The sequence below is a fragment of the Anoplophora glabripennis genome, unplaced genomic scaffold (assembly GCF_000390285.2).
Source record: "Anoplophora glabripennis isolate ALB-LARVAE unplaced genomic scaffold, Agla_2.0 scaffold88, whole genome shotgun sequence".
In the NCBI taxonomy this organism is placed as follows: domain Eukaryota; kingdom Metazoa; phylum Arthropoda; class Insecta; order Coleoptera; family Cerambycidae; genus Anoplophora; species Anoplophora glabripennis.
Window position 1 is genome coordinate 869,100 of NW_019416799.1, and position 12,422 is coordinate 881,521.

Below are 12,422 nucleotides of genomic sequence, written 5' to 3' on the forward strand. Positions count from 1 at the left end.
TCATTGACGAAAAAAAGTCAAAATAATTATACATTAGTGATTTTACACGGATTTTTATAAAATAGTTTAAATGTGTTCGGATCGCAACGAACTTTCGATGACACTATACAATATCTTCTAAGTGGTACTCCTTTGCGGTGACACCCTGTACGAATCTCATTTACATTTGTCCGCTTTTTCACACATAGTAAAATGTGAATTTAACTTTTGCTTTTATTCAGCGGTAATCGTTCGCTATATGTTAAAGAAAGACTTTCCTGTCGTCGAATACTACACTCATACTAGATCTTTGTTTGCTAGAACCCCTAGAGATATTGTGCGGCGCTTGGAGTCTAAGATTTGTTATCTGCGGCTTTGTTTAAGACAGTTGCCTTAGCTCTTCCAATAGACAGATTAAAACCCCCCTTAGAGAGAATTTCCTGGTGCTGAGTTCTAGAATTGAAGGAACAGTAAGACCAAACTCCAATCAGTCCTTACCAGGAAAACTATCAAACTCTCCTTTGTTGTTTTCAGTTAAATGTGAATAAAATTTGATATGCCTTGACAACTCTTTTTAAAATAAAATGGAATGCACAGAGCAAATTTATTAAAATGTAAATGGGAATACTAATAAACAGAATGGAAACAAGGATTTTTTTTAGGAACGAAATATGTTATTACCGTAAAGGAAAACATTCATTTCCATTTGACATTTAGAGTCAATAGAAAAACAAAATTCTTTTGGAAAGGGTAGGCAAATTAACTCCAGTTTCCACTGGGTAATGTACAAGCCACGTCTCACTGACTTTCTATGATTAATATGTCACAGTACGTCTCCGGTTTCAGTTTCGAAATGAATACTATATTGTTCCACATACAGTTTACTTGAAATATTGGTTTCGTAGAGGCAAAACGACGCTAGTAGTGACATTTTACTCCGGCTTTCAACTAATACACTCCAGGTGAAAATGGAAAATAAACGGCAAATTAAGTTTAAAGATTTCTGTTCGCAGGGTTTACGTGAATGCGTGGCTATCTAATTTGGTTACAATTCGACTAAATGAAGCATGCAAACAAGTTAAACTTTCTATGAATGAAGTTAGAGAAATTTAGGTGCATCTTAAAATTTTAAATGATAAAATGTTTCGAAATATTTTATCGCTAATATTAATATACAGGGTGATCCTTTAACGGTACGGAGCGGCTGTATATAGGAAGCTACAATGATGAGGTAAAAAATCTTTTAGATACACTGTTAAACTCTTCATAAATTACAAATTAATAAATGTAATATAATTGTTTAAAAATAAAAAAAAATGAGTGTCAACTTTAAAAATTTACTGTGGCCGTCCTAATCAACCGATTTCAATTTTTCAAAAACCATTTGAAGGGTTGAGCGGTCTTTTCTATGTGAAAAAAATTTCAAGTATCTAGATGCTTTATTTGAGGCTGTGCAACATTTTTAAAATACAAGTTTTTTTCAAAATTTTTTTCAAAAAATTATTTTGCGACCGATTTTAATGAAATTTGGCGTGTTGTTTTATTATACTCTAAGGTTTTTTTTACTAAAAAAAACAAAAAACTTTATTAACCTTTTCTCCACTTGTATAATTATGACACGCACTGACACGTCTCCGTCTCAGCTGGAAGTTAAGAATAATGTTCTGTATCTGTTTCGGGATGGATGTTTTATATAGTAACGCTAATTTTTGCTGAAAAAGTCGTGCATAATTGTTAGCGCAAGAAAATGTAAAAAAAGGCACATTTTTCTCCCTTCTTTATACATATAATACATACAACTCGGAGAATATTGACATTAGAGAAAATAGGCAAAGGAAAAAAAGTTTCGTTTTGAGATTCTCTCCAAATTAAAAGTGGTCCTAATTTTTTATGTGCATTATTGTTGCTTCAATACAGTATAGAACAAAAAAATTCGTGAAAAAATATGTTTTTTTCATGAATTTATTTCGGACCTTGACTTTAGAGCAGCCTTATAAAATGTATAGTTCTGAGTACTTCATGATATGGTAGTAGTGCAGAAATTTTTTCATCGAAATCGGCCGGGTAGATTTCGCATAATTCGATTGTTAATTAAAAAAATACAGAATTGTACTTATTTTTCAATTCTTTCGGTCGGTAAAACCAATAATTATTTTGAGATCTCAATTTATATACATACCCTTTAGAGTCTCAACTATCAATCCCCGTTTAAAATTTTTCGATTTTATCCATTTTAGCAATTAGAATTTTTTCAAAATTTCTTCGAAAAAATACCTATAAACATATAGAGATGTAGCTACCGTATTTGCGTATTCTTCGAATGCAATTATAGGATCAAATAAAGGAAGAATTGACGAACAAAATGGTCATAGAGATATGAAAGCTCAAAGTTGAAATGCGTTTATGGCAAAACAATGTACTGTACAATAACAATTAAAAGTGGATTTTGATTGTTTGAAGCTAAGAGTTTATAACTATGAAGATTTGTTTAAATCGGAAATATATTTTACAACAGATAACGAATCTAGTCGCTATTATTTTACTGTAAAACGACCTTGACAGTAGTTTGTGTTCGTTACTTCTTGAGATTTCAATTGCTGCAGGAGCATATTCGTGATATAAAGGTAAATATGACTTTATAATGCAAGAAAATGCTATTATATTTTTCTACTTTCCATAAGTAGTAAATTTCCTTTTATTTTAACAAGTCTATTTTCATTTTTGTGAAATATTAATAAAAGTTTTCGTAGCTGGGTTTTCTTTACATTGTACCGTATATTATCTACTTTATTGTTCTTTATCACATAAATTTAAATTGAAAGATTTTTTTGAATCGACATTGTAAAATTCGAATAGATCTTGCTTTCTTCTATCGATTAAAAAAATATATCTATTTATCTGTTGCAGAAGCTGAGAAAAGTCGATTCCTGATAAATGTATCATTTTCCGATTTAAACAAATTTTCATAATTATAAAGTCTGCTTCAAACAATCAAAATCACTTTTGACTATTACTGTACGGGGAGATTCACTATATATTTTGAAATACAAAAGTTGCACGATTTTTTATGAATTTTTCGCAAATGATAGTAGAAAAACAAATGAAGTCCAATCAAAATGGCCGCAGATGTTAACTTTGTTAATTTAAATGGAACACCCTGTATATTTTTACATATTTGGATAGAACGTTCTCTGTCGAGCATAGTCATATAGGATTTGGGTCCATCTCTAACAAACAATAAGCGAGATACTAAACTAGTGGAAAAAATTAAGGGATCAAAAAAAAATCTAAATTTTAGGCGATTTTTCAAATGGCTGTATCTTTGATAAAAATGGTCGTATTGGAGTAAAAAATAAAGCAATTTGAAGCTTGAAGTTTCTAATTTTTGGATCTTGCAAAAAAATTTTTTCAAGTAACACGTATCGCGCAATCTTAATGAATATTATGAAAAAAAATTTTTCGAAATTTTTTTCGATCTTATTTTTGGTGTACGGACTTGAAAAAAAATTTTCCAACTTAACCACCTTACGGATTAGATAAGTTGTTCATTTAGCTTCAATTTCTTTTTTTTTTGGTCTCGATACGACTATTTCTCGCTGAGCTATCGGACTTTGAATGAAAATGGATCATTTTCTCTTTGTTCATCGATATCTCAGAAACCAATGGTTGCACAGAAAATCGACGGTGGGTTTCAGAAACTTGAATGAATTCTCTACAAGGTCCTGGCACGGTTTAAAAAAAATTTTTTTATCTTTAACATGACTGAAAAATCGTAAAAAAACTTTTAGGGGTCTTCTAGAAAATCACGTGCCATATTGAGATTATTGGGAAAATGACTAATGTTAAGTGTCCCTTTTACAGGTCATTATACCCCTAAAAGCCCTACAGAGTTTCAATTCGATCCATTAAGCCGTTTTTTGTTTCATTCTATTGAATTTTTTAAAAAATTAAAGGAACACGTTTTTTTACTTTTAAATGCTCATAATCTGTAAAAAAATGAAAAAACTATTTTTTACCTGATTTTTTTTTACTTTATTATTGCAGAAAGCGTTTGAAATTATGAAAAAAATATAAAAATTATTAGTCATTTTCCCAATTCCCAATTCGAAAATTTTTTTTTCATGATATTCATTAAGATTGCGCGATACGTGTTACTTGAAAAATTTTTTTTTGCAAGATCCAAAAATTAGAAACTCAAGCTTCAAATTGCTTTTTTTTACTTCAATACGACCATTTTTATCAAAGATACAGCCATTTGAAAAATCGCGGAAAATTTAGATTTTTTTTTATCCTTTAATTTTTTCCACTAGTTTATTAAAAAAAGAAGAGAAGATTTTTTATTAAGAAAGGTTAGATACATCGTCACAGATTCGTGTGGGAAGAACGTCTAGAAATACCTGCTCGGTGCGCTCTAATCGCCGTTTAGATGCAAAGACGGAATCATTAGTTAAAATTACCGAGGCGGTTGTATCGTCTTTGCGTTGAAATTAAAGCCGCCAACGTTCATCCTCGCGAATTTATGCTAAACATAAATTTGGGTTATAATTTATGTACCATTCTGAGGGGGATGCAATTTCCAAAAAGGGCTTCGTTTTCGTTACGGTTTTAATATTCGAAATGAAAATTATAGAGCGAAATAAAATTCGAGAGAAGCGCAACGTAATTTATGGGCCGTTTAATACAATGGGGAATGTTTCGAATACTGAAGGCAGTTGTTTTTGCTTTTGTTTTGTTTTTTTCGCGAAGCCATCGAGACAGATAAATGGGGCAGGGTTTTTTAGGCAGACGATAATTTTTGTAGCAACAATTTGAAGATGTATTTAATAAAAGTGTAAAGAAAGCCGCGAAAAACACTTTTGTAAACTTAAAAAAAAATTATGGAGATTTTAAGACCGTAATAAAAAAATCTTTGAAGGGTATTTACAGTATATATCAGTGTAACGAGTCCACATTTGTAACTTTATAAATGAAAGGAATCCCTAGCAGATTTACGATGGAGATCCAGGGTTCTTTTTCTCCTCTATTATCCATACCCACTGATTCTTTTCGGTGATCCTGCGATTTTTTTTGTACCCCATATATCTCGGCGGAATTAATGAAATGTTTCCAGATTTCGCGTAAATCTATCTTTCCTTGAGAAGGGACCTTAACAAGAGTTGATAGGAAAGTGAAATTTACTTTAAAAGGATACAGCAAGGACTAGGTACGAAGAAAAACAGTTAATTCAAAATAGAAAAATGTATATTCTATATGTATACAGAGTGATCTGTTTGAAACTGATAATTTGTTGTGCTCCCTTTAATATTTTTAACAGATAACAAGTCTACACTTTTTGAAGCCGTTTTAACTTTATGCCAAGGTCAGGTGTGTTTGTACACGTTCAAATATGTATAGACAGTCAACTACGGTTATGTGAACACGAAGATAACGATTCTATACATATCCTCTGTCACTGTGCTTGTTTAATGGTGAAAAGACCCAAATTAGAGACACCAAAAAACTCCAAGCTGAGAGCATTTTTGAAACGTTAGAATGACGGCTATACACCTAAAAAGTAAAACGTTTTTACAAGAGAACAAGTCGATTTTCTCGTTCAGGCACCTAGTCCAAGCATTATAGAGAAATGCTTACAGAAATTATTACCTGGACAAAAAAAATATGACCGTATAGAAAATTAAATTTTAAATTGAGTTTCTTGTTCTTTAAACTCGATCCAAAATGGCGAACATGCTTAAAAAAAATCACAAAGTTGCAAAAAACGGTTTTTCTAAACTAACTAAAAAAATATAGCACCGATTGAAAAATTTTAATCGAGAAAGTTATAGGTTTTAAAAAGGTCTATCGACTGATTTTTTGTAAGTATCGATTGCTTTGTTAGTTTTCGAGATATATCCAAAAAACCGTTAAAAATCTTCTCTTTTCTCTTCTTCTATAACTCGTTTACATTTACGTGCCCATATTTGCTATTTACTGCAAGCATAGCCCGCGGCAATCCAAAAAAGTACATTTTTGAAAAATTTAAAAATATTAATTATTTTTCGAGATATATCGATTTTTTGAAAAAAAGGTGCTCTCGAAAATTGGTTAGATCTTCTCAGCGGATAGACCTACAGTAACGATTTTCGGTTTATTTTCTTCGTGAAGAGTTGTATTATCATGCTATTAAAAAATGTTGACGATTTTATTAATTTTAAGGATCAAAAATTGACTGAAAATGTTGCACTTTTTTTGGGTATGTTTTTTTCAAATAACTATTTCAATTTTTATTTCTATTTATTTGTTCATAAAATATGCATTTATACCTCGAAATCGATTTTTTATGTTACTTCATTTACCTCCGGTTGTCTAAATCTAAAACAGGACGTACCCTTGTAGTATCGTCTACAATTATCACATGCTGAAATTTCCTGCAAACATATAATGAGGTAAAATTATGTGGGGCTGTGAAGATCAAAGAAAACACCCTTTTGAGGCAGGCTTCATATTAAACCACAAGTCATATACGAAATATATACAGCCTTTGAACTTTTACACATAATAACATTACAATGTATAATAATATTATAATGACATGCGGTTATTAGTTACTCGAAGTTAACAAAAATAACACAATCTAGCAGATTATTTTTAAAATAATTAAAATAATTTAATAATAATTTGCTACTTTTTTATTTCAGATGTGAATAAATAATTTGCGCAAAGTTACATATAACAGTGATAGAGAAAACAAGTCTGTCATAAATCTCTTGACGCTAAATTTACCCTTTATAGTTTAGTCGATTTAGCGTGGAGTGAGTTCACTATTGGTTTAGACAGTTGGTATTTTTCACATCGCAAATGTGCGTAAGTATAATGTGTAACGAAAACGACAAACGATCCAGTCCAGACTGACGAATGGCTTAAGGCAACCGGTATTTTTCATAATAAGGCCTCTAGGCTAAAAAGTAACATGATTTATGGGAAACACAGTACGTGTGACATCATTTAAGAAGCAATTTCTATATGAATTTTTAATGTATTACGTTACTGTTATAAAAAACTTGATAAATATTTAAATAATTCCAAAACTAAGCTGCATCTTTTGATGATACAGAATTTTGCTGATGACGCATTGTCTAGGAAAACACGTCCTTTGTAAATACCAGTTTAGAATTTCAGGATATTTCACAAAGGATTTTTACAGTTTTATTAAAAACGAATCTTTTGAAGTATTATTCTCGTATCTACATGAACGATGCTCCAGGTTAATACGATTCTCTTTTTAGGTCACAAGTGCAGGGAAGATTGGCCCAATCAAAGAAGTGAACAGGTATTTAACTTGTTCCTAGATGTCATGCTGCTGCTGATACCCATGCTGATAATGAGTTTGGCTTATTCTCTAATAATGAGCAAATTGTGGAAGGGCCTGCAAAGGGAGATTCAACATAACACATCTTGTCAGCAGCAAAGTAAGTCCTACCTAGATAGAACAAGCGATATTGAGTTTCAAAAGGGGCGTTCGTTATAATCTTCAGTCCAAGATCAGACGGCACATTAATGTACATGTACAAGTAGCAATAATCATTTTTAAATAAGCATAAGCTTTGTATTAAAATGAAATATGATGTTAGAATAAGAAAAATTCTAACTATACTAATTTATTCATGCACAATACATCGCAGTTACACACAAACCTGATGGAATATTCGGATTGGTTGACAACTTTTTGCGTCATTTTTCATTGTACAATTGTCCATCAGGCGATTGTATGAACGCCAAAATGTGTAAAGAGAATCGCGTGAAGCTTACACTGGAACAGCCCAACAAAAAAGTACCCCGACAAAAAAATTGTTTCGAGCGAATGTGGCTTATTATTCCGCTGGCACCATTCAGAGGAAATATTTCTTTTGTAGTAAATAGAAGTCCTGAAATTTTCGTATCCGCTCTTCTATTGAGTGATTTTAGAGAAATTTACAGCTTGAAGTGTATCAAGAAGGTCGTGACCTTCTGGAGACTCTGCAGGAGAAAAAACCGAGTGGATGGATTTTTATTGAATGTGTCCTTAACGAAAACTTCGACATTTGATACGTGAGTTTTTTTTTAATCCATTTATTTCTGCCGACGCGAAGACACCGATGCCAGTCTATTTGTACAAATCTCGTATGAATACATGAATATACAGATGGAGACGAGCATCACCAGCCTTCCCTGGGTGGTCATCCATCCAACAACTCACAGCGATCAACGTTGTTTGACTTTTCATATCAATGACATGAATATCAAGTCGCTAGACTGCGCACCCTCTCGATACGTGAGTTGAAATCTGAAATATAGCCAGCAAGTCACTAGGGTACAGATTTGGGTTTATAAGCCTTAAAAAAATAGTCTTATTTGAAGGTATTTAAGTATCAAGATAATATTAAAATGCTGCGGTGAAAAACAAATTAACAAACAATACATTGTTTTCACGATGTTGAAACCTTAGACACACAGAAGTGATTAATGGCATTACATTCATTTGCCGGTGTTTTCCCTGAGGGATCCTAAAATAAAAATATAATTAATCATAGCCATATAATTTAAAACATGATTTATTCTTCAAACAGAAAAGGCAACCCAACTACAAAAGCAAGTACACGTAGACTTTTATCAATAAGATTTTCAAAAAAAAATTTCATCACATTCAACTCTCATATTTATTTCCAGCCGAATTTCGTAATAAAATTTCAAACATTCTAACTTTGACAAACCCCTGGTGTCATTTTAATCGGTAAACCGTCTGCTTTTACGATTTAACCGCATTCATTTCCAATTGCCTCTATTTCCATGAGACGGTTGTGATTGAAAAGTTCGTGTTTCTGTGTTAATTTGTCATTTATTGAATTATTACTATAGCTATTTAATTTTAGAACTGAGGTCAGTTCAAATACGTCCCTTCTTCAGATCTTGAATTCTCTTCTTCAATAAGGTGCAGTATTTAGTCTGAAAACAACACAATAGTGAAATACTAAATTATGTTAGACCTGGGTACGAATACAGAGAAAGTAGTAAAGAGTAATTATAATCAGAATATTTGTATTCAAGAACTCAGATTATGCGAATACAATGTTGAATAACTTCAGAGGTTGAAGTCAAAAGAATTATACAAAACTGAAATAAGACATAAGGTTTGAGAGTTTGTCTTGAAAGCAATAAAGGTTCGGAGTGAATTTATTGACTGAAGTTTAAGTGAAATTTAGAAGCATAATTTTAAAATCTCGACACACCTACAAATGACTGCTGTGATTGTTCTGGGTGTCTGTGATCATTTTGTCACTTCCTTGAAGTTTATTCCGCCCTAATTAAAAATTGCGCATTATACGTAAAGTAGATTACTTTAATTTGCCGGAATTTTAAGTAGATTATCTCATCAGTCTTTTTGGAATTTTTTCAAGGGAAATTAAACAATGATTACCATTTCAAAGGACAATGCTGGAACTCTGCAGGACTGTTAAATAAATAGGATTCAATTTAAATTTATTGGCATCCTTAGGTCATTAAGAGCTGATTTTGCCAGAAATGTAAACACAGATAAATTGTTTTTTTTTGGACGAATATTTAACGAAATTGCTTATTTCAACTTGGAAAAGATAAAACAGGATGTTTCGGAAAAGTTTACAATATATTTGTTAGTAAATTCCTTTTTTATTCGATGTTTATGGTAGATCTGTCAAATTGTGCGACTACTTCGTGAGAAATTTCAGTAACAACAGATTTTCAACGTTTTTCAATTTTGATATAGAAAATAAATCAAAATTTTGATATTTAGGATGATCCGTAACGGTTATAGTTGGACGTTTTTTCTGACACTTTATCTCGCATATTTTTCCATGTAAAATGTGTTTAATTCTTTAATAACACCAACGGTTTGGACTCAGATCAATGTTATATTTTTTAAATGGAAATCATAGTTGACCTAGTTAGAAAAAGGTGTTTTTTTAATTTTAAAAACACAGAGGTTGTCATATTTACGTGGAAGAATAAAAAGACTTATAGTCCAAACGTAAAAATGGTTTCGACTAAAAACAAATGCACTGTTTTAGAATTTATACAACTATTATTTTACACCTACAGCTGGCTATGGAAAAAACAAATAACTGAAGAGTTAAACAAATCATATCGAATGTTTTTTTTTTACAAAAATGACGAACGTGTGTTATTTCTAATTTTATTACCTGTACTAAGAATTCAGGTGAATGTGCTTTTTTTATGATATAGTGGGTGTAAGTTTCGTCACTTGGCGTGTCTATATTTCAGCGCTTGCTATTATACACCATCATACTAATGAAAATGTAGTGTAAGATTCATGAATAAAATGTGCATGTTTCGCAACAATTATTATTAAATTCGTAAGTGGAAGCCATCCAGATTTCCTAAAAATTAGTTAAATTTCCTAAAATAACCATTATAACGCCAAAAAACTGCCTTTCCTAATTAAAAGCCGTTGTCTCTCTCCCAAGCCTATGAAATTTCGTGAATTGTATATTTTTTGTGCTATTTCCTATCAACCCCTACATTTCCGAGAATGTTCATTGAATGAAATTCGTGTTTCCCGGAAATATTTTACAGAAAAATAAATTGAAAACGTTCATCATTTTTAAATATTTAATTTTTTACTATTTAGACAAAATAATGGCAATTTTTCCAATACGGTCCTGAAATTTTGGAATGATGACCTCAAGAGGTAATGACCCACAGTGGCGAATACAAAAAAGACATAATTTGCAAAAATTATTCAAAAGTTGAAAAATGAGCGCGTGGGCAAACGCGGCACAAACACGGCCGCACTGGGCGACCTGGCCATAAATTCAGTTGTTGATAAATGGCCTATTAGTGCAGTGCAGGAATGCGGAATTTGGTGTGATTCCTTACCTTCTATTAATCATTCATATTACAATTCCGAAAGGGAGAAATAAGATGAAGTGGATCTTATTTGTGGAAGGGCGAAATGGGCGTTGACTATTAGACGCCTTCATTATAGCCATCCTTGTCTATCACATGGATTTCTATGGCTTCGGTTCTTTCCTACCCGGTATACGTGAACTTAGAGTTAAGGAAAATACAAAAAAGCCAGTCAAGCAACTGATCAAAATCAGTTTCATCCAGCGAGTTAGGATTTCTCATTGCATTGCGTAAAGTAGACTTTCAGCAATCACTAATTTCATCACTGTATTTTAAACTTGATTTTATAAGAAAGTTTTGCGAATACTCTAAGATTTAATCGTCCAAATTTAAATGAAGATCCCCCGCCGGGCGAAATAAACATTGCCGTCGATCATTTTAATTAACTAATTTCTGTTCAAGTGAATATTTATAGCTCGGGCCGCTGTCAACAAAATGTGTCATAAAAACTACAGAAGACAACTTTTCAACTCAATTAAATTCGAAACGAGATAACTTGGGACCTGTGGGGTCGCAATTGTATCAAATAACAACAAAACAAAAGAAGTAACTCGGAAATAATTTTTTAACGATGTTAAATGAAAATCCAAGTTCAAGTTCTCCGTTGGAAAAAAAAAGAAATTCGTCACGTTCTACTTCCTGGGATAATTAAATTTGTTTTTTACTTACACGTTCCTGGCCAAATATTTGTAAAAAAAATCGTCGGTAATTCTCCAAGATAGTGACAGTGGTCCTTTGTAGGTTTTTAATTTCTCTTAGACTGCATATATTTATTTATTATAACGACAACTGACAATAGAAAAAAAATTCTTTAATGCTTTAAATTATGATTGTTTAAAGTTATGTAAACATTTAAATTTTGATCAAGAACGCATTATGATGTCATTTAGTGTGACAAAACCTGCTTCTTGACCGTCTCCCGTCTAGTCTACAATTCTCCCATGCCGTTGAGATAAAACTTAATCTAAAAAAACGCGCAAGTAGGGAGCCTCGGAGTTTGGTTGTCTCTAGATTCTTGACTCTTGTACTTACTTTGCTCACACTGTAGGGCCGTAATCCAGGTCAATCAATTCTCGATCGCACTAAATGACTGAATTATCAACAGTTGGAAACGTAATTTTAATCAAAAAATATTCTATGCACATGGGTCTAAAAGAGCTCAGTAAAAGTATTCTATTAAAGACATACAAAGTATTTTCTATAATCAAAACCTTTGATAATAATTAAAATTGCTCAAACTTATTGAGAACATCTGAAGTGGTTCCCTATAAAAAAGGACCGAATGGTTGGGAGACATAAGAAAAGTTTGCTTCCACATTTAGGAATAATCTGAAGTTTCTGAACAAAAAAATTTAGTTTTGCTGTAAATTGTAAACAAAATAACCTGATCTATTAATGGGGTCAGTAGTTCCAAAAATGTTTTCTCATATTATTGGGGTAGGTCAGTAGGTATCAGAAAGAAAATATTCTAGCCACAAAAATATTTCTGTGAATTAAGTTTTTGCAACTCGACTTATTTAATT

The 12,422-nt window shown here is 31.8% G+C and overlaps 1 protein-coding gene across 1 annotated transcript in view; it reads left to right on the forward strand.

The window, feature by feature from the left end:
- LOC108911987 (cholecystokinin receptor type A-like) overlaps positions 1-12,422 on the forward strand; it is a 63,357-nt gene that overhangs the window by 23,698 nt on the left and 27,237 nt on the right. Inside the window, 1 exon segment of the mRNA XM_018717083.1 lies at positions 7,245-7,427. Coding sequence (XP_018572599.1) covers positions 7,245-7,427 — 183 coding nt within the window.